At 51.1% G+C, this 26,226-nt stretch overlaps 1 protein-coding gene across 5 annotated transcripts in view; it reads right to left on the reverse strand.

The window, feature by feature from the left end:
* The window catches only part of PLXNA4 (plexin A4), a 498,163-nt gene that overhangs the window by 182,747 nt on the left and 289,190 nt on the right, over positions 1 to 26,226 (reverse strand). For 3 of the 5 annotated variants that reach the window (XM_044428501.1, XM_044428509.1, XM_044428519.1), the window contains exon 4: positions 9,747 to 9,847. In XM_044428501.1, the coding sequence (XP_044284436.1) occupies positions 9,747 to 9,847 (101 nt within the window). The remainder of the gene's footprint in view (positions 1 to 9,746; positions 9,848 to 26,226) is intronic. The other 2 variants (XM_044428528.1, XM_044428536.1) reach the window with 1 other exon arrangement.

Below are 26,226 nucleotides of genomic sequence, written 5' to 3' on the forward strand. Positions count from 1 at the left end.
GGAGAGGAGAGGAGAGGAGAGGAGAGGAGAGGAGAGGAGAGGCAAGCATCCACTCCCTCCCCCCCTCCCCCCCCACCCCGTGCCTCCCGGTTCTTCCCTTCTTCCTCCAAGGCTCTGAATCTGGTCTCTCACTTGGCTGCACAGATTCACGCCAAGAGGCCCACCCAGGAAGGACGAGCTCCTTGCCTTGCCCCGGGAGTTCCTCTCCTGCTTTTTGCAGTTCAGTGGTCCTCAGACAGAGCGACGGCACGGCCGCTGGAGGAGGGGGAGCCTCCAGCAAGATGAGGCGGGAGAGGGGCAAGCAGAGTGCGATAAGCCAGTTAAACCCTCGCGATCCCTCTTCCCATTCTCTCCTTTGGAAGTGCAGACGGAATAAACCGTTTGATGAAGCCACGTCCGCGTGCAGGATTGAAATGTCAGCTAGCCCCCTCCCCCGTCATTCCACTTCTCCCTTGGGGGGGCTTCTCCGCAGGAGACTGAGACCCCAAAGGGGCCCTCGCTGCATCGGCATCTTCTCTGGTGACAACTGGTCCACCCTTGGCTGGGCTAAGCCAAGAGGAGCTGGCCCAAGGTCAGCGCGCGACTACCGTGGGGGTGTCTCCTTTGTCCCAGCGCCACATTCTAACCAGTGTGCCACAGCAAGGCCTGGGCCTCTACAGTTAAAACTGAGCTGGGGAAACTGGGTCATGGGCGGAATGCACAAGCCACAGTGCCCCCCAGTGCTCTGCTCCGGCTAGATTCATTTTTGCTCTCTGGTGTTCCTTTCTGCTAATCTGCCGGTTGCTTCCCGTTTTGTTTTGTGTGTGTGACGGGGGGAGTCCTGGATTTCTAGGAAATAGCCTTTCCTTCATTATTGGATTTGCTGGGAAGGCTAACAAGGAATGGCCAACCACCTCTCTTGAAATAACACAGTGTCTTCTCATGACATGCAGCTGCCTAAAGTTCAATGGCAAATAATTCAGAATATGAAAATGCAAGTAAACGGCAGTATTTGTATTAGGAAAGATGGGCAAGGACTCTGCTTGCATCACAATGAGTTCTGTACAACTGGTATCAAAATAGTTGTTGAGATGATTACTATAAGGATGCTCCAACTGGCTTCCTCTTGCGAGGCTTCCACGGTTTCCCTCCTCTCCATTTAACCTCACAAGCTTCACATGAACGGATCAGGCCCTGCCCCAATGCGCTTACAGTCTAGCTCTAACCTATGAGGAGGCAGGAGAGGCAGAGGGATGGTGATGCAGACCTCTTAAGACTTGGTGTCAAGTGAGACTTGGGATGCCAAATACTCGTGTTTTATGCGAAACATCCAGGACGGCATCTGACATTAGCCGAAGCTAAATCTCGAGGGAGAATGAGTGGCGGAATGAGCCCGTGTCACACAGCGAGCACAGATGCTGGCCACCCCAGTGGTTCTCCCGCAGGAAACAGGGAGGGGACAGGGTGCTGTCCCTGGGGATCTCCTTGACCCGTACGGAGCCCTTTTTGCCATTGAAGTGAATGGAGACCCTGCTGGATGCTTGGCTAATTTGCAAAGCCTCCGTCAGCAGTCAGTTCATAACTCCGGCAGGAGTGCTCTCTCCTTCCTTCATCAGGTGCATGTATGGGGGGGGGGGGGGGGTGACAAGGGGGTGTGCCAGAGAGACAGAGAGAGGCAGAGACAGGTATCAGAAGAAAGAGGGGGGAAAGGGAATGGCGACGTTAGCCCCTTTTTAGTCTCCCATTATTTTAAGGCTTGACTATGATTTTAACTGTGGGATGTTATTGTATAAGAAATTACTTGGATGCTGTGTTCTGCTTTTTGTAAAACTGTCCCAAGACCTCAGTAGCTGATGGGATATTTAAAAATTAATTAATCAATCAATCAGTCTCTTCCAACAGGCTATCCCAGAGTAAGCAAATGCCTTGATTTAAAAGGGGTTCTTCTTCCCCACCTCCCCTCATGGGCTGTGTTGCTCTGTGTGCACCTATTTCCTTGCACACTCCCTGCATCATGGAAGAAAGCACTTGTGCAAACAAGTGTGATGAGAGCGGGGAAGCACACTTATGCCTTCCTTGCAAACAAACAGTACAAGAAGACGGATGAGCATCCATAAAGGTGCCAAGAGATCATTCCGGGAGCCTGGGAGGCTGGTTTATTCTCCGCTGCAAACCTGTCAGGAGGCTGACACCGCCAAGAAGGATGAAAATTCAGAGAGAAAATACAATCGGAGGCAGGCAGGGCCCTGCCCTGGGGAGAGGTCCTTCAGCGTGCCATTTGCTCTCATCGGCAGATCATCGGCGGATGCCGCGGCGCTGGATAATGCCAGACCATCAGGCAGAAAACAGGTCCCTGGAAACAGCCCCGCAGCTGAGAGCGGCCTTCTCCTACCAGTTCATCCATCCATCAGAGCTACTGATTTTTCTCTAGAGACAGACATGTCAGCAAAAAGAGACTGACAGGCGATGCATTATTATCCTGGCCATCCATAAAAATTGGAAATAACAGTAGACCTGGCGTTCCCTCACCCCAGAAAGGTGGCCTGGATGCAGTTCGGAGGGGATAATTCATTCCATCGCCTGCTACAGCCTCCCCTAGCTCCGTGTTGTAGGAAGCCATTCGGGACGGGCAGTCTCTCTTAGATCTATTTCATGTGCATTTAGTGGACTGTCAGGTGCCTTTCATTCCTTCAGCTGCGCTCTGATAAACTTGGACACACTTTAGGAATGTTGCAAATATGTATTTGTGCTAATGTGCAAAGTATGGAAGTATGTCTTTGCGCAAATACACCCAAAATGTTTTCCGTTTTAAGAAAATACAGCTCAGAAGACCACGGAATCCACACAACTCTACAAAGACCCATGGTGTGCTGTGGAATAAGCAGCAGGAGTCAAAATGCAAATGCACCTGAATGCACTGTGGGATTCCCTAAAAGCAGAGATCGTGTGTCCTGGTTATCTGGCAACCTCCTTGAGCTGGCTAGTGTCTGGGTTGAGCCTCTTGCCGCAGCTGGTGGGCCAATGATCTCCAGAAGAACACCACACATTTCTGATGTCCACTGGTGTCCTATTTGTGGAGGTGCGCCTCAGCCAAATTCTGAAATCCATGCTGGAGTGGGTGGAGTGCGGGAGAGCCAGGCTTTGTCTGGATCTAAGCAAGAGTCAACCGAATTCCTCCAAAACAAACCCAGGTCCTTTCCAAGCTCTGTGCGTGACCTGGAGGGTCGCAAAAACATGGAGAGCTGCATTTCCCCTATGATTGGTGGAGGAAGGCAGGGGGAAGGAGAGATGGGTGTCAGTTCACAATGGAGAGCTCCACTTGGGGGTAACCTACACTGGTCTCCAGTTTGTGAGGGTTCCTGGGCAAGAAATGAGTGCCTTCCTTTACTGGGCCGTCCCCACCCAGTCTCCAAAATGCCCAAATCCTGGCAAGCACATTGTGGAGTAAGAGCCAAGCAAATCTCATTGCCTGCATTTCCTTGAGGAGAATTCTTCCCGTCCTGGCTGGCCACTCCTTCCACCACAGTTGCAGCTAGAAAAGCTGGGGAGAGATAAGGAGCAAACCTTGGCCAGGAGCGGCATCGTAAAAGTCAAGGCAGAGAAAGGGACTTTCAGAAGTGCCTGATTTTATCATGGCCTCTGAAGGCAGCTTGAATTACCTGAGACCTGCTTTGTGACTCACAAGGCTTTGACCAAGGAAGGTAACGTTGAGGTCGATCGATGAGGAGCTGCGTATGAACGGTGATATTGAGTTACGCACGGAGACCAGATGGTATTTATTTTCATGGCCGGGCAGCAAAGGAATGGAAAGTTGAAAGGGTAAAATCAAAACCTTCCCTTTCAGGCCTACTGAACATCTGAGGAGATCAGCCGCTTGAGTTAAGTGTTCCTCCTTTTGAGGGAACTTCACTAAGAGGTTCTTGCAAAATCAGGAAAAACCTGAAATGCAAACCCTCCTGAGTAATAGTATATCACAAACACAGTTTCACTTCTTCCCTGAGTGGAAAGACATTTCGGAGGCAATTCTGATGTGATCTTCGCATGGATAGGCTCAGAACAACACACAGTTGCTTTATGGCGACTTGGACCAAGGGGTGTATCAGAGTTCAGTCCTTGTTTGCAAATCATACAAAACATGACCTGTTTGCAACTCTACACATGAGCAGGAGCACAAGATTTGCAATTTTCTGCAAGTGCATGAAACAAACTTGGGGAAAATATGCAGATTAGCATTTTAAGAAGTGCATAGGCTTGCAAATTCCCTTCCCCATTCCACAGATTCATGTTTTAGCCTATAGGAGAAAAAAGAATTTTTTGGGCCAAAAAAATAGGTATTAAAAAGTTAGCTAGTTTGTTGGTTTCATTCCATTTCTACACCGCCCTCCCCCCCCCATATCCCAAAGGTTTAGTTTTTCAATTGAGAAAAACCACATGCTTTAAAGTGCACATTTCATCTGATAGAAAAAAATGCATTTTTCCCAGTTAGAACACAACCAAGACCCTTGCATCTGGGAATGCCCCTGAGTCAAAAGGAGTTTTGAGGAAGCGTTTGAATGATCTGCATTTTCGCTCAGGCCAGGCCATGCCACTGGTCCATCTCAGCCCAGGACCGTCAGCCCTGACTGGCAGCACCGACTTTCCAGAGTTTCCAGCAGGGTCCTTCCTAGCCCCCCCGGAGAAGCAGAGGCCCAGCCTGCCCAGAGATCCAGGGATGACCCCTGGATTGTGGCCCAAGTAGAAGGGCTTCACTTCTGCATTTGCTTCTAATGCTATTTATCCCGTGTATGTGCCACCCAGGCTCAGTATTATTGAGATGGTTGCAGGACTAATAAAATATCCAAATTCAACAAACAATCGTAAAACAGCAGGTCTTGGTTTAATTTTATGAATTTATTTAACCTATCTCTAGGCACCTTTCAGGCAAGAGCTTCCCTAGAATTTAAGCATGATTCAAAGGGATTGAAGGGTTAGGAACTCTTACAAGCCTTTGACATTGTTTGCTAAAATGATGCTCCAGTGAGCACCAAGTGATCGTCTCAGGGAGAATGTTCTGCACCCAGGGCATCACCACCAACGATCTTCAGCAGTGACCAGCCATATTCCCCCTTACAAGAAAGGACGCTGAAGACGGTTCTGCAATTGGAGCAGATTTCTCATGCAACTGCTAAATGATTTGAGAAGCAGCTGGGAGAGACTTCAGCTAAGAATCAAAAAAGCAGCTGGCCATCAGCAAGCAATCTGGTTACACAAGGAATGGCGCCCACTTCATTGCTTGAGTTCAGAGAAGAACCCACACGGCAAAATCATCTTTGATTCTGATCGGATCTGCTTCAGGTAATCTTCACAGTTCCCCAGGGCAAACAGACTCTGACACACTCCCTTGTCCTAATGGTAGGGACAACGTATGGGATGAGTAGGTGGCTTTCACTGGATCTACGGAAAGGAAACCCCAGTCCTGCTGTCGCTTCAAAGGTGAGTGCTGGGGGTGGCCATCTAAAATTTCCCACAATGCCTCTGAACCAAGATGGAGATGGAGGGATTCCATCAAAGAAGCCACAGCCCGGAACGTAGAAGAGCTGAGTGGGACTGTCAGGGATGGGGGTTTTGGAGGCTGCTCTTTCACGGTGTCTCCACAAGTCAGAGATGACTTGACCGCACATCGTGGCAACGATCTCTGAACTACACCGGACACTGTAGGCCGCTGGGGCAAATGGAAAAGCAGGCTCAAAACTAGGGAAGTACAGGCCTTGTGAAACCCATTCCTTCTGTGTCTGTGGATTGTAGGCCATCAGATTTTCATAGATTTGGACTTATGAAATGCCTTCATAACTCGTCGAACAACCCACCGTTGGGCGTGCAAACTGCAGGCCTGTGCAAAAGTCATTTGCATAATACGTGTGCACAGATGCACGAGGACACGTCCTTTTGTGTGGCTTTGTACGTTTATCCTATGGGTGAACCTGGCCCTGGGCGCAACCCTGGGGATCCAGGCATGGTCTTTCTGGGAGGGGACCCCTTCCAGGGAGTTTGTTCCTCTGATCATTGCTTCCCCTCCGGTGACAACCCCTTGATCTTGTGTCCATTCCAGAACTGCCCCCTGCCTCCCACCCAAGGCAAAATATGCCTCCTTTTCCTCTGGCTTTCCCAGAGCCTTGCTTTTCTTCTAGGCTGGCTATTTGCTTGCCAACCAGGTTCTCCATCTGTCTCTCCTCTCCCTTCCCTCGGAACTGGGGTCGCAGCTGACTGGACCCCCACCCCCTTGAGGGTGTACCTTCCAAAAAAGCATTGCCTCTCAAGAGACCTTTGTGTGGCCAGGCAAGGAGCCAAGGTTAGCGGAGCTTGCAGTTCGTCAAATCCATCCCATATGTTTCTCATGGATTATCAGGCATTGCATCCACTCACCCTCCATGGATGGAGTCTGGGTTTTCTTTTGCGGGGTAGGAATGTGCGAGATTCTCCTTCCACTGGCAGGCGTGTGCTCATGGGCCAATTCACACAGCACAAGGCTGCATTTAGGCTGCCGTGCATTAGCCCAAGTGCAAATTTGCACAAAGCCCCACAATATGTTAAAAAGGAAAAAAAAAGGGGAAACAAGGCAATCCGCTGTGGAACCGACAGATCAGTTTCAGAGAAATCTGAACTCGTTTGAATTGCTTGCACATTTTGCCAGTATCCCTGGCCAAGGCTCCAATGGGAATGGGGAGCCCTGCCAAAGCAGTGAGGAAGAAGCATTAGATGAAGGCTAACAATACCGTAACGAGGCGTTTTGATGGCCCACATTCTTCAAACCTGCTTCTCTGCCCCATAAGTCTCTAATCAGTGTCCCCATATTTTCCAAGCTGCTCTCTCTCCCCCGCTCCCACCGGTGCACACGGAGTCGGATTTCTCCCTGCGAGGACAGGACAGAAGAGTCTCAGTAATGGGCTTCCCCATCCGTGCCAGACCGCCTTGCCGAAAAGAGAAGCCGGCATCACGGACTGGGGGCGAAACCGCGGAAGGCAGACACCGCGCTGCCTCCCCACCCCTGCGGCCAACCTTCTCCCCCCCACCCGCCCCCGGTGTTCAGCCACCACATTGGGGGTGGTGCCGTGGGGCAGTCTTTGAAGCAGCAGAAGTAAGCTGCCTGTGGCCCTTCTGGAGCTCCATCCTGGAGAATCCACGCTCCCCTCGACTCGGATCCCTGCGGTAGCATCAGAAAAGGCCCTTCTTGAGTTCTCACAGAGCAGTGGCGGGCAGCTCCTGGACACTTCCTGCCCTCTCTGCCCACTTTTGCAAACCAAACAAGCAAGCGCCCTTTCTCAGTGAAAACTGGCACTGTGGGAAGCTTTGGGTTGGATAAGGTAAAGGTAAAGGTTTCCCCTTGACGTTACGTCCAGTCATGCCTGGCTCTGGGGGGCGGTGCTCATCTCCGTTTCCTGGCCGAGGGAGCCAGCGTTTGTCCGCAGACAGTCTCCGTGGTCGTGTGGCCGGCATGACTAAACACCGAAGTGCACGGAACACTGTTACCTGCCCACCGAAGTGGCACCTTTTCATCTACTTGCATTTGCATGCTTTCGAACTGCAAGGTTGGCAGGAGCTGGAACGGAGCAACGGGAACTCACTCCGTTGGGCAGATTCGAACCGGCGACCTTTCGATCAACCAGCCCAGCAGCACAGCGGTTTAACCCACTGCGCCACCTGCATCCCTTTGGGTTGGATGGTTTGTTTAATCTGCATGAAAGCTGCCCATGCGCGTTATGTGTGGCCTCTGGGTGGTTCTTGCAATAACGGATCAGAGGAGGGGCTTAGCATTTTGGCATTAGATCCTGCCCCCCCCCGCCGCCTTGCCATCAGTGTTTGGACAAGCTACTTGTCCTTTGCTCTGCCCCCCACCCATGGCAGCTTTTCCTGGTGGTACCCAGGACCCTTTCTCAACTAGCCAAAGGGGGGAGAGTGTCATCAAAGCTCGAGCTAAAACCGGAGGTGGATTCGTAGTACAGGTCCAATTGTGGATCAGAAAAAAATACAGTGGTTCCTTGGCTCATGAACTTAATCCATTCCAGGACTCTGGTCGTGACCCAAATTGGTCGTGAGCCAAGTCAAATTTCCCCATAAGGTTCAATGGAAAGAAGGTTAATCCATTCTGTGACCATTTTTTCTTACTCATAAAAATTTGGAGCAAAGTGACAAAGAATAACAACCATGCTGGGGAGGGGGTGGCCACGATCGTGCTTGGGGGCGGGGGGAGACGGGCACGATCACGGGCACGCAGGGGGGAGACGGGCACAATTGCAGTCACGCTTTTGCAAAGGGGACCGACACGATCGCGGCCATCTCCCCCCCTCAGCACAACCGATGCAGAGTTCGCGACCTGCGGCAAAATGTTTATGAAATTTCTGTTCGCGACCCGATTTGGTTGTGAACTGAGGTGTCCGTGAGCTGAGGTACCTCTGTTTATATACTGGGGGACAGTTCAGGGATCCATTTCGGATGGCCCTGCTTGGTTGCTTGAACACCTGGCAGGAGCAGAATCACAATGGGGGGATGTCACTTGGGGGGAAGCAGGAAAGAAACACTGCCCCCACTCCATTTCACAGAGATGGGACCACCCCCGGCCCGTGCTGGACAGCTGTCCTGACCTTCCTGTCTTGAGGGCCTTGGACAGACTGGAAGCACACCTTGGCTCCCTGCTTCAGACACTCCTCTATTTGACCCCCCCCCCCACAATTTAGTAGCTGATTTGTTCATCAACCCAACCCAAGGGGGCACCCCTACATTTAGGAAGATGGTGGGTGAAGAGGTGGGGTGGAAGACGCAAGGTCCCCGTCCGCACTTTCCCCAAACATGTTTCCACTTGTTCCTTAAATTTAGAGAAGGAGGGTCTAGTGACTGGCAGCCGCGTTGTCTGAAGTTGTGTACAGGATTTGAGGGGGAATCAGGCACAGGGGTGTGCAAACATTTAGCTGGTTCTTGAAAAGGGAATGGAAAAGGCCCATGCAAAACCCTGAAACTGTCATATTTTTTCAGCAAAAGCTCACATTTTCGTACGTGAGAATGCATCCGTTTTGGAAAATGCGCTCTACACCATGTGATTTTTTCCCCAAACAAGATACATGTTTATGTTCTGGTGAATGAAACCATATGCCTGGGGATATACTTTGAAAAGTACACATTTCTCCTTTTCAAAAGCACACACATTCTCTAATCAGGGAAGGGGGATTACGGTGGGGAGCATGAGGTGAAACACGCATCACAGTGGGAAAGGGGAGCCTTGGTGACCTTTGAAATCATTGTCTCAGCCACCCCTAATCATGCCTCTCCACCCCAAAAGCCCTTGGTCAGAGGGGGCAGGTTTGTGCAGGAACCATTTGCCCAAACTGGGATTGGAGAGGCATCCCTGTGCCCAATCCCAGTTCCGGTGAATTGGAACTCCTGCGTGGGTGGCTGGGGGCATCCTGAGAGCTGAGGGATTGTTTCTTCATCAAGATATGCATGGGATTGCGCCTTAGGAAGCCGAAGAACCAGAAATGAGACTTGCATCTCCAGAGAGCATCCCTGCATCTCTCTCTCTCTGTCCCCCTCCCCCTGCCTCGCCCACACACTTTCCAAACCTGCATCCCACGAGATGGATTTCCAGAAGGTCAGCCCTCCCTGGCACAGACAGACCTGCCCTTCTGCAGCTGGGCCATGCGCTGCAGCCAACGGTGTGCGAGGGGGAGAAAGGAGATGGGAAGGACACGCGCCCCCCCTCCCGCAGCCCAGCCCGCGTCCCAGGGAGCGACACTTACGTGTTGTGGAGCACACACCATCCGCAGTGGGGGTCCCCCGAGCCCAGGCACTTGCCACAGCTTCGGTACTGCCCGCAGGACTCCACCGGCACCTGGGAAAGCTGCAGGAGACGAGGGAAGAAGGAAAGAGGGGCTCGTTAGTTGTGATGCCGGGCCGTCCGGGGCAGCGCAGACCCCATTCACGCCTTTCCTCCCCTGCAGAGGAAGGAGGACTTCGAATCCTCTCTCCATCCACTGAACGGAAAAATCGTTCCTGAGACGGTATCGTGCAAAGGCCCACAACAACTCTCTTGCCGAGGTCATGGGACCATTTTTATTTTTATTATTATTATTATTATTATTATTATTATTAGTATTATTATTGTTATTATTATTATTATTATTATTATTATTAGAACATTTCTATACCGCCCCTTGCCGAAGCCTCAGGGTGGCTTACAACACAATAAAATACAACACAATACAAAAATAACAATATAAAATTAAAATTAATAATATAAAATAAATAAAAAATATAAACGATATAAAAGAAGTTATAAAAGAAAAGTTATAAAAGAAAAGAAAAGAAAAGAAAAGAAAAGAAAAGAAAAGAAAAGAAAAGAAGTCACCCTGGCCAGATAAATAAGTAAATATTGTTAACAATTAAAATGATGTTTAAATAAAAAGGTCTTCACCTGGCGCCGAAAAACAAGTAACGACGGCGCCAGGTGGACCTCTCTGGGGAGCACATTCCATAGATTGGGCGCCACCGCAGAGAAAGCCCTCCTCCGAGTACCCACCCTCCTAGTTTCTTTCACGGAGGGTTCCCGGAGAAGGGCCTCAAGTGATTCGTGGACTGCAAACTAACTCCCAAAGGAAAAGCAATTTCGCATGCCTACGTACAGTACCAATACCATTGCAATGCGTTTACTTATCATATTTGTATCCCGCCTAGGGATGGGGGAAACAGCTCGTGGTTCAGAGGGTTCCACTTTCAAAATTAGCTTGCCATTTTCCCATTCCCAATCGTAAGCATTTTTCCAGGTGTTTGAACATGGAAAGTATACATTTTGTTTATTTTGCCTTTCTCTTGTGTGCCTTCCCCTTCTCTTTGTTAAAGCATGCTCCTAAATGTATAGTTTCCCCCATTCACACATGAAAACGCACATTTCCCTTCCAAACTGCATTTTTAAAGTGCGCATTTTTCACACTATGCATTTTTCAAATCAGCACTGCGAGTTCAGGAATGTGCACACCTTGCTTGCCATATAAACTCATATTTGGAAGTGTGAAAGTGGCAGTTTTGATCAGAAACAAGCCGTTCTCAGACATCGTGACTAAAGATGGTCAGAACCTTCCAGTTCTGTTCCATGCTTCTTACCCAGTCTTCTAAAGCCTTTTTTGGGATATACGTCCCCTTCATATAGGCATTTCTGCATGCATGACTCTTTAGCATATACTTGCTTGTGCACGCTTTTGAGCCCCAAAATGGACTGCGACATTCTGAAACGTGTACCCTTGGCGTGCATGTGTATTCTGGTCGCCTTGCAGGTGAGGCAGGTCCGAATTTGGCAAGGTGGTGTGAACATTCAGACCTGCAACATTTCTCTTGCAACCATAGTATAACAGCTGTCCCCATCACTGAAGTATTTATATATTTGTTTGAAGCTTTTCTATCCCGTCCAACTACTGGCGTCTTGGGATGGTTTTATACTAAAAGCAGCACAAACAAAACAGCACAGCATCCAATTACCTGCAAGTCAGCTGGTCTGTCAAAACGTGCCTTAGCACTGATGTACAGGCGTACCCAGTGTCCAGATGACATTTAAATAAAAAATGTCAACCTAAAAAAAAAAAATTCAACCTAGCCTACATTTTTAAGGCAAAGGCCAATTACTAGAAGTATTAGTAGCCATCTACCTCTGGAAACAGAGTGGTCCTTCTTTGGGCTACAGATTTGCCTGCCATGCTGTGATGGTCAAAGAGCTTCCCGTGGTCCATAAGGGTATGCCCACCACACATGAGCACTGCCAAAAATGAAATGTGAAGAATCAGGGTGCATGGCTCCCAGGGAAGGCTCCTCCTCTGATTTTCTTGAGACACCAGAGGGCGGAGGCCAGGTGAATCAAACGCGTTGGAGCAAGGCTGTTCAGCAGATTTTGGGACCCCGGAATGCTTGTGAAGAGATCAGTTACTCTCAAAGAAAAGAGGCTTCTCTGGATTTAGAAGGATTGCTGGAGTCGCTCCATTTCACATGTGTGAAATCCACATAAAAGTGAGGATTCTTCTCCTACTGCCCCCAAAAGACAGGCAGGACAGCAAGGTCGCTGCTGCGGTTTTGGTTTGCCTGCCACTGGTGAACCAAGACAAGTGGCCACGCGCCTCTCATGCGGTTGCATTTGGCCAAGGCGAGCTGCTCCCCCGAACTCTGACACAACAAGGCACAGTACAGAAGAGTTTTAGTTCAGTGCTATCCTTGTGGCTGCTCGGGCAAAAAAGAAACCTGCACCCGCTTGCAGACAGTCCGGACTCTTCGCATGGTCCAGAACAGGGCGGCACGGCTGCTGACAAGGACCAGTTCTTATGAACACATCACACCCTGTCCTCCTGCAGCTGCACTGGCTTCCTCTTCCTGTCTGGGCTGAATTCAAGGGTTTATCCTTGACATTCAGAGCCCTAAATGGCTTGGGACCACAGTACCTTAGGGAGGGCCTTGCTCCATCTATTTCTGCCTGTTGACCGCGGCCCTCCTGCAAGTTCCTCTCCAAGGAGGTTATGGGGAAGGCTGCAAAGAGGAGGGCCTTCTCCGTGGTGGCACCCCAACTGTGGAACATTTTACCACTGGAGATTCGCCAGGTGCCTACCTTATTGAGTTTCAGGAGCCTGGCAACACGTTTGGCACCAGCCAGACTATTTGCACCAGTATATTAATGTATGATTTATTTTCATTTAGTTATTTCATTGCCACTTCATTTATTGTGATATTTTACTTGTATTATTTTATTAATGTTATGTGCTGATTTTATATTGGAATGGCCACCCAGACAGCATGGTGCTACCAGGCAGCTTTTAAACAGATTCGATAAATGAAATGAATTAATTACAGTCAGGGATATGGTCTCTGAACTTGGAGGCTGTGGTTCTGGCCAACTTCACACACATGCTATGGTCAATTTGTTAAAGCCACGGATGATGGTCTTTGTCAGAGCTTCCAGTGGCGGGCAGTTCCAGTGGCCCATCTTGCATGCATACCTTCATCTTCAGGCACTGCCACTGTCTAGTGCTGATCCACTCTTAAAAAATGGGTCAGGAACCCCCCCACCCCACCCCACCCCTGCCATTTTTGAAGACAGCAAAGGAGGATGTTTTGTTTGCGCACGTTTTCACCTCTTTTCACCACTTTATAAAAGCATTCGATTGTTCCCTGCCTGGGCATCTTCCTTTTCCCCTAAGATGGTAATGCATGTATACAGCAACATTAGCACCATAATATGGATGTATACATGCGTTAGCCCAGGCCAGAAAAGGGTTTTCAAGCCATGGGCCAACTTGGGTAGGCTGGAATGCAGGAAGAAGGACCAAGCAGCCAGTGTGAGATGCGAAGAAACCCTGGAATTCTTGTGGAGAAAAGATCAGACATCTTCCCCTTAAAGCGCTTCGTCAAAACAACAATGGGGGTGACCCATTGTCTGGAGACACCTGGAAGGTACCTCATCCATAGCACTAAGCAAATGCACCTCTTACCCAGAGAAACAAGAGTTCACGCTATCAAGAAGCCATCAAGCACCCTTCCAACAATCAGCCTAAGCCGGGAAACTCAATTTTTCTGGTAGACACGTGTTCAGAGAGAAAGAGTAGACAGTAGACAGACAGACAGTAGAAAAAGCACTCACAAACCCCGAACACAAGCCAAGACTCGCTGTGAACACAGTAACAGCCTTGTACAGAAAGGCCCTAAAACCAGCAACAGTAAGCAAAAGAGCTGTTGGTGCTGTTCAGTTGCATCCTGCATCCAGGCAGCATCCGGGCAGCAGGGACTGTAGGTTTCTGTAAGGGGAGGACAAGGGATTTCCATACAGGGGCGATCCAAAGACCTCCAGCAGGAGGCAGTCAATGAGGCCTGCTGAAAAATGCCCTCATTGCAAGCATGCGTTCTATCCCATAACATTGTAAGTATGCTTTACAGCTCATAATGCAGCGTGGCACACTCCCTGTCGTCTGGGCCTACAGTCTTTTCTTCTCTGACTCCTTTTCCTTTCTCCCCTCTCTTGCTCTTCCTTCTTTCTTTTGAATGCAAAAGGATCATTCGGGTGTTCTAAGGCGGTTCTGTTTGCTCCTTTACAATCGTCTCCCCTCGCTATTTCTTCCAAATGTCACTCCTGTATGCATTCGATTTTAAACAGATTCCGCTGTCCTCGCTTTAGCAGAAATGGCTTTCTATGCAACCCCCAAGCACCCTTTTTTCCTGCAAGAGCCTGTTTGCTGTTTCCCTGGCTAGAGGCAAGGCTATCAGTCAGCGATGCTTTTCTGCCATGGATCCCCGCGTCAGCAGAGAAAGGCTGCTTCCATCACTGCTGTGGAAAGGCATGGACCTGACAAGTGCCCAGAGCCAACCGGACTCCCAGCAGCACTCGGCACCCGAGCAATGAAAGGCTGCAGGGGAATTAAGGTTGGAATCGGTGCAGCAAAGGGCCCCTAGGAGGGTGGTCAGTTTGCAGGAGAAGTCGTATGAGGAGAGGCTGAGGGAGCTGGGTCTTTTCAGTCTGGAGAGGAGGAGAATCAGAGGGGACCTGTTAGCAACATGCAGATAGGTGAGGGGGTGCCAGGCCGAGGTGGATCATGACCTTTTCCCCCTGCAGTGGAGGGCAGGATGCGTTCCAATGGAGCAAAGCTCAGGGAACCAAGATTTAGGGTGGATGCCAGGAAGTACTTCCTGATGGTTAGGACCCTGAGGGTGTGGAATGGGCTTCCACGGGAGGTGGTTGAGGCCCCATCGGTGCGGGTGTTCAAGGATGGGCTGGATGTCCACATGGTGGGCATGTCGTGAGTGAAGCCGGCTGGAGCTGGGAGTCAGACTAAATGGCCCAGGAGGCTCCTTACATAATATGGCAATAAAACCAGATTAAAACAATTCATTTAAAAATAATAAAACAACAGAAAATAAACAATAAAAATAATTGATAATAAAACCATTTAAAACAATCAGTCCATAAATAATTGAATGAATTGTCCATGAGGTGGTTCCATCCTTGTGGCTTAACTCGCCTCTGGGCTGTCTCCCTGCCTTCTAATTTCTGGTCCTCTTCAGGTCCTGGACAGTGCACAGGCAAGGTGAGTCGTGGGGAGGAGTCATGGTTTGGAACATCTTTGGAACTCCCTCCCTAGGGAAAATTCACCTGGCGCCATCTTTATTTTCCTTTCAGTGCCAGGCGAAGCCATATCTTTTTAGGATTTTTTTTGACATTTAACCTGCATGCTGTGGCCCTTTTTAGTTGCCTTTATAGAAGTTTAATTCGTTATGTTTTAATTGGTTAAGGTGTCTTACTCTGTGAATAGGTTTTATGCACTGTAAGCCACCTAAGAAGGCCTGAGCAATGATAGGCAGCCTATAAATACATATAAAATAAAATAAAATAAAATAAAATAAAATAAAATAAAATAAATAGTTCAGACTAGGGAAGGTGCGTGAAGGTTACTGGCAAGTGTGGTATTGCCCACCCTGACTTACTGCCTTGACTGCATCCTGCACCAGGGCAGGGGAGGAGGCTGGGGACTAGAGAGATAGGGAGGTGATGAAGGCCGGCCCTTGGAGGCGGCTCATCAAGGAAAACTTTGGATGACTCACTCCAGAAGCCGAATGCGGTGTCAGGATGCCCTCATTCCTCGTGTGGACACACAGGCGCCCTCTGCCAACACTGGGCCTGTTTGCCAGCATCCCAGACCCTTTCTCCACGTTCACCTTCAGCCGCTCGGCACCGAGATTAATTAAAACTGCACCACGCTGCTCAGCGACACAAGTCCAGTGTCAGGCTTCTAATTAATAAAAGGAGAGTCTGTGGGAAACAATGGAGCTATGAGGGAGTGGGACTCCACCCGTGGGCCGGCAGCTGAAGGGAAAGTGGTGGTGAGCCCCGTCAGCACGTCTGAGCCTGGATCTAAAGAGTCCCCCCCCCCCCCCCCGCGATCACGCCTCCTCTCTCCCTGCTGGTGGAGCATAAATCTGCAATTAATTCTGCTTGGCTCCATGAATTGAAAGTCTGGGGGTCAGTCCGTGTCCTCGGGAAGCCATCGGCCTTTCACACGGCCCCAAAGAGGAGGAAACGAAATGGGCACTTTCACACATCTGCTGCAATTTGCCCGTCTTAATTCTTTTTATGGAGGGTTGTAGCCTTTCTTTCACAGCAAAGATAAAAGCCCGTCCTTGCCTCTGCTGTTCCTGCAGGACACCCCACGGGGCTGCTGATGTTGCATCGGACCATGCCTGGTGGGGAATAAAAAAGCCACTGGCATCTCCAAGGGGAGCCAACCAGCAAGAGCCCACAGCTTGGCAACCCAGGTTCACACATTGAGGGTTGGCATGAAAGCTATCAGAATCCGTCTGTCCACCTGTCCGTCCGTCCATCCAGCATCCACAGACTTCTGCCTGGTCCTGCAAAGTGAGCAGAGCCAAGAGGGAGTCTTCAAAGACTCATGGAGCCCCGGAAACCATTCCAATCAGGTGCGGAAGAGGGGTGCTGCTAGCATTCTATAAAGCCCTAAACGGCTTGGGCCCTAGATACCTGAAGGAGCGCCTCCTTCCCTATGTGAGATCTGAGGTGGAGGCCCTGCTCCGGGAGCCCTCCTTGAAGGAGGTGAGGAGGGTGGCTACCCAGAGGAGGGCCTTCTCTGTGGTGGCACCCGACTATAGAATACACTCCCTGAGAGGTTTGCCTGGCACAGACACTCTATTCTTTTTGGCGTCGGGGAAACCTCTTTTTATTTTCCCATTATTTTAATGTTTAACTGGTTTTAATGTGGCTTTATATCATTGTATTGCCAGATTATTTTCTATTTTACTTGTTGCTTGTTGTAAACCATCCCGAGATGCCAGTAGATGGATGGATTATAAAAGCTTTAAATGAATCATTCATTCATTCAATCAATCAATCAATCAATCAATTTGCCTTTCCCAGCAGCATGGGGACCACCCTTCTGTGTCCAGTGCAGGCGCAGCTGCTGCACCAGGTGTGGAAGGGAGGGGCTACCATTTATTTCCATTTATTTTTGTATTAGATTTGCAACCCGCCTCGTTCGCCATACGGCTCCCTGGACAGGTTCCTAGGGCTCACCATGGGACCCCAGCAGCCAGCCTTCCTCTGCACCCGGTGCGGTCACTGGTGGCTGCACTGGCCCAGAAGGGGGCGCTTCGCATGCCATGTGGGACTCGATGCCTGATTTGTTCCCTGGGGACACGAGGTGGGCATGCTCACCAAGAACTCACACCCGGGGCTGCTGCAAAGAGGACAGGACAGCAGCCTGTGCGGCAGAACCCAGGGAATCCAACAGATTCCCACCTCCAAGGAGGGTCCTTGCACACCCCTACATGTAAACCATACTTCTCTGGCTCTAGGGGCAAACTCCTTCTCTATCGAACCCAGTGCTGTTTCTCTGCGTGGGCAGCAGGTTAAGCTTTTCCCTGGGACCTGCTTCTTGCTGGCTGGGGGAGCCGAGGTCTAAACCCGTGACTTTCTTCAACATGACTGAGTTATCTGCTTGTGTCGTTTCTATGCTGCCCCATAGCCGAGGCTCTCGGGGGGTTTGGTCCCTCCGATCTTCTGCAGCCCATCTGGTTTCAGACCCAGATGCTTTCCCTGTCGAAGGATCCAGGCAGTTCAAACCAGCGGTATGGTGGCTGATGTAGAAGTCGGGGGTCCCATCATGAGTCACACTCCAAAGCCACGCCCCCATCAAAGCCACGGCCCCAAAGCCACACCTATTTCCAAGATTACACAATCTACGATTATACCATAAAAATGAGCTTGGTCAACTTTGTTCTAATTTCTCTTGAGTAATGCATGCAAATGAGGGCATCTCTTTTTGAGGTGAAACCATGGCAGCTTCTAAAGGTTATTTCTTTTTATCTTATTGATTATGAGGAATTGTGTTTTAAAACTGCATTCATTGAAAACTACATTCTCCAGCCAAAATGCTTCCAGAGTGGCTTATATGGCATTAATAAGGCAGTTTCTGCCCGCTGGTTTGCTATCTTAAAATATGACATACAGAGGTTGACCGTGAGGGAAAGTGTCACAGAAAACACATGTTCACACCTGGCAGGCCTCTGCAGCTATGCAGTTCCCTGGAACTGTTGGAAAATGTGGAAGAAACACCCCTGCTCTTAATGCATTAAATTCAGGATTCCAGCACAGTGGCAGCTTCCAGCCACAAACCAGCAAAATCAAGTCTCTTGAGAGGCAGTGCGGGAGGGACAATGACCCCCCCAAAGACCCCTCCAAAATAAGTGGGGGCTCTCTGACTGCTCCCCCCCGAGGACTCCCCATACTGCATCCTTGGTTGAAATACCAGCAACTCTCTCCGGGAGGGTTCTAGGCTACGCAAACCGAAACTGTAATTCGATCGTTCAAGTCTGTTCCTACATCCACCCCAAAAGTCTTTCAGCTGCCGTCCAACTTCCTCGGATCCTAGACAAAATCTCCTCTGGCGCAAAGACACAGAACAGAACTCTACCTCCCCAACAGCGGCAGATTTGGCGATGGCATTGCCAGAAGAGTGAACCATAGAAGAACAGGGAGGGCCGTCCCCTCGGGTGTAGGGGAAGCTTGTGCAGCTTCCTCGGTTTTACTCCTCCCAGCACCCCTTTCCTGGGGTTGAGCTCCGCGGTGTGCAGCTGAACACTCCAAAGCACACGGTAACCGATAACCATGATTCCACGCGGATTCCTTTTGGTGATTGTACTTTCAAGAGGGCTATTAAGTATTTCGTCATAGCTTGCCAATTTTCAAATTAGCCTTTCCTTGAGATTGCTTTCTTTGCTTCGGGGCTCCTTGCACACCACCTGCTTGGCCCCAGTCTTGTACAAGTCGTGCCACAACAGCCTTAACGAGGCGAATCATTGCTCAATCTGGATTCTTATAATTGCATGTTAATACAGCGGCATGATTTACTCAGTCTGATGAGCGAGGTTAATTTAAATGTGCAAAAAGGCATCTTAAGTAGCCCCTTTGCCCTTCCAAGAAGTCAAAAGATACGTTTCCAAAACGTCAAGCAGAGCATCTCGTCAAGCCGTGTGGGTTCTGTCAATGCCGCTCCTATCTTCCGAGGCTCAGGCGAGGCCCCCGAAAGTGGCGGTGAGATTATAGCACAGCCTGATTTCCCTTCAAAAGAGTCTTCCGCACCGCATTTGTGATAAGAGCCTTTTATTAAACAGAGCGAGCCGAACGCCACCCAGGGATCCCTGGATGAACCTTCCTCCCTTGCCCAGCAGAGTCCTGGACACAGACCCAGTCCAAGGTGGAGGCATCAGTGCAGTGAAGGGCCACGAGGATGGTGGCCGGATTGCAGGGGGAGCCGTACGAGGTGGGACTGGGGGAACTGGGTCTCTTCAGCCTGGAGAAGAGGAGACTCAGACGGGATCTGTTGGCGACATGCAGGTATGTGAGGGGATCTCACATGGAGATGGGTAGAGACCTGTTCTCCCCTGCAGAGGAAGGCAGGACGCGCTCCAACGGAGCAAAGCTCAGGGAGCCAAGGTTCAATTTGGATGCCAGGAAGCACTTCCTGACAGTCAGGACCCCGAGGGTGAGGAATGGGCTTCCACGAGAGGTTGTTGAGGCCCCATCGGTGAGGGTGTTCAAGGATAGGCTGGACATCCACATGGTGGGCATGTTGTGAGCGGAGCCAGCTGGTGCCGGGGGTCAGACTAGATGGCCTGGGAGACCCCCTCTGACTTGCTCTGTTTCTATCCTAGTGCTACATTTCCAAACTGCAGCCTTTCCAAATCAAACCAGAAAGCCCAATTTTCTTCCATGCTGTTAAAACCATGGATTCTGTTTCCAGGATGTTCTCCTGGAGATACGATGGAGCTAAGAGGGAAGCTGAATGCAAGGAAGCCAGCTAAGAACCTGGCCTTTAGAAATCACAGCCAGGGGAGGCAAGCCTTGGTGGGTGGCAGAGAGCGGGAATAATTCTGAGGGCCTCATGCAAGCATAGGGACACCAGAGTCTTGGTTACGGCACAAGCTGAAACTGTTCTGGGTAAAGCGGTCGGTTGCATAGAGTGAACTCTTCAAGGATGCCTACGTAGCACAATTAAGAAGCCATGCAATTAAGCCCTGCTGGAAGTGATTCAGCAATTAATTAATTAATGGGTGCATCCACTGGATTGGTGAGCTGTATCTCGAGTGCAAATGCATTCTGCTACGGAGGAGCTATCGTGGAAAACTGTTCCAGATCTGGGCTGTAGTTTGGTGCATTTATCTGGAAGCAACTCCACCGAACACAGTGGGGCTGATATCAGAGTAGGCTGTCAGGAGAGGCCATTCTTATCTTTTGTCGGAGGAGGGTTCCTAGGAACCCCCACCACAGTGATGGGAGTTCGGAAGACCGGGAGTGTGAGCCTCTTCTTCCCAGTCAGCAAGCCCCATTTTGTCCAGTGGGGCTTACTCAAAGCTACCGCAACATGTGTGCTGTGCCAGGCAGCTGGATGTGGCAGGCAAGTTTCATTTCCCACAATGCACCAGAGCAGCAGCATGGCAAGGGCATTGTGGGAAGTCAAAGTAGTGAGTGCCTGGAGGCAGATACTTGGTGCTCAGAGCTCTGGGCTGATGGAGGGTGGAAAGGGGGCAAGCCAGGATGTCGATGCCCTGGGAGCTGCGCACGGATGCCAATCTGGGGCACGGGTCCTGTCCTCCTGACTCTGGATGCAGTGGGATGCCAGCCTCTGCATCAGGACCATTGCATATCTCAAAAACATAGAAGCAGACTCCAAGTGAGTCAGAAGGAGCCTCCCAGGCCATCTAGTCTGAGCCCAAGCTCCAGCCAGCTCTGCTCATGCAATCCCCAACATGTGGTTGTCCAGTCTTTCCTTGCACACCCTCACCGATGGGGCCTCCACCACCTCCCTTGGAAGCCCGTTCCGTATCCTAGGGGTCCTCACTGTCAGGAAGCACTTCCTAGCATCCAACCTGAAGCCCGGTCCTTGAGCTTTGCCCCACTGGAGCGCATCCTGCCCTCCCCTGCAGGGAATAACAGCTCACGGCCCCCCTCCACATGACAACCCCTCACGTACCTACAAGCCGCTAAAGGATCCCTGGGGAGTCTCCTCCAGGCTGAAAAGACCCAGTTCCCTCCATCTCTCCTCAGATGGCCTCCCTCCCAGCCTGGCTACCATGCTTGTGACCCTGCCCTGGACCAATTCTAACCCAGCTACGCCTCTCCTATAATGTGGAGCCCAGACCTGGGTGCAGGACTCCAGCAGTGGGTGCCCCAGAGTCGTGCTGAGCTGTATCGACACCTCCTTAGATCTGGGAGCCACACTTCTGGCTAGACATCCAAACGTTGTTCTTGATCTCATAAACTGAAGCCAGAGAGGTCTCTTTGCAAGCGACCACTTCGAACCAGTTCTGAACACGTATTCCTTGGACAGGATCCTTGGCTGGAGCGCCTGTTCATGCCTGCCCTCCCTCCGCGGAGCGAGAAGCCAAGCAAGGTGTCTCCAATCACGGACAGCTTCTGACGTGTAAAATGAAGAAGTCTCCAGTTCAGGAGCTTCCTCTTCAAACTCCCTGCACAGAGGTCCATGTGTCACGATTACGGCAAAGTAAAGCCCCCTCTAATGAGCCCCGCTCCTGTGTGGTTACTGAGGCATGTCCGCCAAGCGAGTGCCCAATCATCTTGGCACTAGAACACTATATATAGAATTAATTGGCGCCTGTGTTGGGATTTCATGTCATGGCAATGGGGTTTTGCTTTCTTCCCAAAGTCCAGCAAAACTTAAGAGAGCATGTCAAAGGTGCTAAAAAAAGTGGTGGGGGGGAATCTTGCTAGCTTTTCCTCTCCCTTCCATTCACTTCCCATGCCTTTGCTCGCCTCTTGAAGATATTCTGTGCTTTTTCTTCCAAGACTTTCACCAAGGAAGGAAGGAGGGAGGGAGGGAGGGAGGGAGGGAGGGAAGGAAGGAAGGAAGGAAGGAAGGAAGGAAGGAAGGAAGGAAGGAAGGAAATCTCTGTCCCAAACCCTACACCTCTAGTACCGTGCCTTCCCATTTATTTTTCTGATGCCCCCTTAGCCACTGGCACCAAAAGGCTGTGCCAGGGACATGGTTTGCCGAAAACTGAGGGGTCACGGTGGGTGCTTGTGGATTTCATCTTCCCCCTGAAAACACACACCTGTGCACTCCATTGAAGGTCACGGATGTCTTCCACTCTGTGGGCATCTTGGCTGGCTCAGCTGAAAAGCCTGGCTCAGCAGCCAAGATGGACAAAGGATGCCTCAGAACGGAGCACTCTTCATGAGCAGGTGCCGGCTTTCAGGGACCAGAAAAGGACCCGCAGCCTGGGACCTCATGAGCCCACCTTTCAGCGGGATCCACCGATGGGGATCTGCCAGCCCTCCCTGTACCCATGCTTATCAGCAGGCTGCCTAGCTGCAGCTGGCCTTCCTGGGGTGAGACGCTCCCATGTTGGTTTTGCCACCATTAGATGGCATTAGATTCTTGGCATTAGCAGCAAAGAGAGGATAACAAGGCGCTGAGCTCAGCCCGCTTTGTTTGGGCAGCTCGCTCAGGCCAGCGGGCTTTGCCAGCTGTGCATTGCGGCTAGTAGGAGCCTGGCTGATGGATTCGGGATTAAACATGGTAGCATAGCAAGTTCTTAGATATAATCACTGTATCTCCCAGGAAGCAAGCAGAGCCCTGGTGGATCACTTTTCTTTGGATCCCAAAGAACCCGGAGCCCTAGTTTGCGCACTGACCTGACCTGTCTCCAGAAAGCCCCTGGACGCAGATGTGGGGCTGGCAAGCATCACCTCTAGAATTCGGGCACCCCCGCCAGCCCCTCTGACCTAGAAACAGCAGGCAGAGCCGAGTCCCCGGTTAACCGCCATTATCCATTCAACGACCCCGTGAAGTTCGGCTGATTGATAGCAACAGTCCCAAAAAGAAACCCAATGATCTGTGGATAACCCAAAGGTCCTCAAGGGTCAATGGAGCTGAACAGCCCCGGGATCCCAGCACGGCTGTCCTGAGAGAGCGCTCGCGGGGCTGCTCCGTGCAGAGAGCAAGCAGCCCATCAAGGCCCGTCACCGTGCCCTCGCTTGGCCGGCTTGCACGGGCAGAGCTTTCGGACGCCCCGGCGTGCCACAGAGCCACATCCCCCATCCTGGCTGCATGTGGGAGGCCATCGCTCCCCACCACGTACAAATCAGTGCCTACAGGGTAGAAAGCCACCCCGTTGGCTGGCTGGCTGGCTGGCTGATTCATAATTCAGAGCTCTGGCAGATTTATACAGTTCAGGAAGTGCGGCTTTTTATTTACTGGATTCCATTTCACATCAGTGAACTGTAAAATTATAACCACAGCTTTTGCCTGGCCTCTTTTACAGATCTATGGCCTCTCCCGCTTGTGCACGGGTTGAGAGGCTGCCGTGATGAAGCAATCTGTCTCCGGGAGCATCCCCACTCCCCCTTCAGCGTCCCCAGAATGTGTCCGGCAGCCCACCAAGGAGCAGTGCCCTTCATCCACGACCTTCGTTTATCATCACCATTAGCCCTTACAGAGAAACGGCAAAGACACTCGCACGCTTTTATTTACCTGCCTGTTTCATTTGTGTCCCATCCGCCTTCCAAATCACGCAGGCAGGAGTGCATTAAATTGGAGGCAGACACACTAAATTCCAGTGTTTCCTGCTGGGTCCCTTGGTCTGGGAGCAGCCGCCGTGATGGGCAAACGGCGCATCCCCCTGAGATGCAGGGGGTGGGCGGCAAGGAGCAACAGCTGAATCCAGATCCGTGCTTCCCCAGATTTTCCCATGGCAGAGCTGCTACCTTTGGGCTGGTTCATACAACAGAGCAACGGACCATTCACTGTTGCTGTTGGTGGGCTGTCGTGCCATGCCAGCCCACGAGGGCTTGCAAGGATTGGTTCTTATCTTCCTTGGCAACCGTGATGGGTTTCTTGTAGGACCCTAAGGCCTTGCTTGGGGCTGGTGCAGGGAGAAGGGCCTCTGCTCTGGGCTGGACGAGTGCTGCTGATAGCCAAGCGCCCAGGCAGCACGTGGGAGCAGCTGTCAAAGGCTGCCCTGACTTTGGCTGTGTGCCACAGCCATGGGTGATGGGTCTCCTCCCTTCTGGCTTTTGGCCTCGCCTCTCCAGCAGCTTCTGGCTGGAGTCCTCACTGCAACAGGAAGGGGCACCCATGGTGCCAGCTGAAGAGGGCTTCTCTCAAGCCTGTAGCAAGGGCCTGCTCCATCCTGCCGCCCCACCCTTGGCGTGGTGGGGCCAAGCGGACCGGCTCCCCCTGCTGCCAGCTGGAGAGGTCTCCTCTGGGGCCAGTTCCACAGGCCGGCTCTGGGCCACTGCCTGTGCTTGGGGTGGGAGCACGGAGCAGAGACGTCATCTTTCTTTTCCATGGGGAGGAGATCTCTCAAGCGGATGAAGATGCCCTCTTCACTCCACACGACTGCTCTATGTGAGCAAGACTGCATCCATCCATCCATCCATTTGCTCCCTGCCCCACCATTCTACAAAAAAATCCGCTCAGGTGAGTCACCCAAACCAATCAAAATGGATGAAAACAATGAAACACGTTGAAGTACGCCAAAGAGGGAGACTATCCTCGGATGCCTTCCGTATTCCTGCAGGGGGCGCAAGCCAGGAAGGGCCTCCAAGTGGCCTGGATGGGAATGTGCTGGGAGGGTGAACAAAAGGGGAAGCAATGACTCGTCCTGCACCAAGGGGAGGGAAGCCACGAGACCCGCAGAGGCCGCGCCAAGGAATGGCACGGAGTCACCTTAAGTGGGGAGGGAGGGGTCCCTTCCGGATGGAAGGCTCCTGGGATTACTTGGTGGAGGGAGAGGAAGAATTACCCAACAAGACTGTTGTACTTTCTCCTAGAGAAGCCATAGATCTTGCACGTCCATCCCACTGCCCTGACGTACAGCTAAGGGTCAGTTGCTTTCCATTACAAGCCATAATTTCAAGGAGTTCGTCATTCTCCCATTTTACTTTTCCACGTGACTGGGATTCTGCCCCACACACACACACACACACACACACACACACACACTCCTGTGTGCAGGAAAGGGCTTCGCACGCCTGACTTACTAGTTCAGAAAACCTTCTCATGACTAGATATGGTTATCAGAAAGGGGCGGTAGCTGATTAAATCGGAGATTGAGCCTTTGGCAGGACAGAATCCGGCAAAGCCATTCTGGAGGAGCGGGAGGCAAAAGGCCAAGGGGAAGAAAAGACGGATGTCAGCAAATGTGGTTTCCAGCTTCCTTGGAGGAGGCAGCTTGGCTCAGTCCTGCAGCCTCCTCTGCATGCCAAAGCCCAGCTTTATCATAATCAAAGTAGACACAGACATTTAAAAGGAAGTGCCCCTGAGCATATACAAAATGCCCTTTCTCTCACCCAGGGATAGATAGATCAGCCTGCCTCCAGCCCATGACAGTTTCACAGGAGCTCAGTCATAAGTCAAGTCATCCTGACTTCTGCTATAATTTCGCAGGCACAAAACTCCTCATTTAAAAGCAAACTTCTTGCCAGGCCACTACAGCTGGCAAAGAAAACAGTGCAGAAAAATGGAGCTGTGGACACATGTGCCAGGTGCACTTGCACCAAAAAACAGTGTTCCCAGTGCTGCCATCGCTGCCGTTCCTGGCAAGTGAGCCCACCGATGCTGGGAGTGTTTGGTGGGAACTTGAACTCTGAGCTGCTGCGAGGCAGACTAGGTTCTGGGGAGCCGAGCCCAAGGAATCCCACAGATTCCCACTCCTCGGACCTGCTTTGCGAACGCTCAGGAACACTGGCAGTGTCTTTGCACAAAATATGCGAAGCACGCGATTCTTTGCATGAAGAATCACAGAACCGTGGCCCCTTCCAGCTCTCCTGTTCTATGATTCCGTGAGGCAAAGCCCCCAAGTCACGTGTGTGGAAGCAGCTTGAGCTCCGTTTCTGCTGGATGCCTGGAAGGAAGCGAGCTGGAGGCCTGAGGAAATCCAACAGATTCCCACCCCAAAGCCAAGCTTCTCACGCATCTGCAGCAGTCATTGCATTATGGTGTGGGGAACACGTGAATCTCCAAAGGGTGTGGGACTCCGGCTCCCATCTGCCTCAGCCAGCATGGCAAATGGTCAGAGACAGTGGGAGTCATCATCCCAAAATAACAAGATGTGGCGATGGTCACTGGCTTAAATAACTTTGAAGGGGGACTGGCCAAATAGTGGAAAAGCGGACTACTATCAAGAGTTCTTAGTTGTGATGCTCTCAGGATAAAGTGGGGGATT

The sequence above is a fragment of the Varanus komodoensis genome, unplaced genomic scaffold (assembly GCF_004798865.1).
Source record: "Varanus komodoensis strain SLA01 unplaced genomic scaffold, ASM479886v1 scaffold1, whole genome shotgun sequence".
In the NCBI taxonomy this organism is placed as follows: Eukaryota; Metazoa; Chordata; class Lepidosauria; order Squamata; family Varanidae; genus Varanus; species Varanus komodoensis.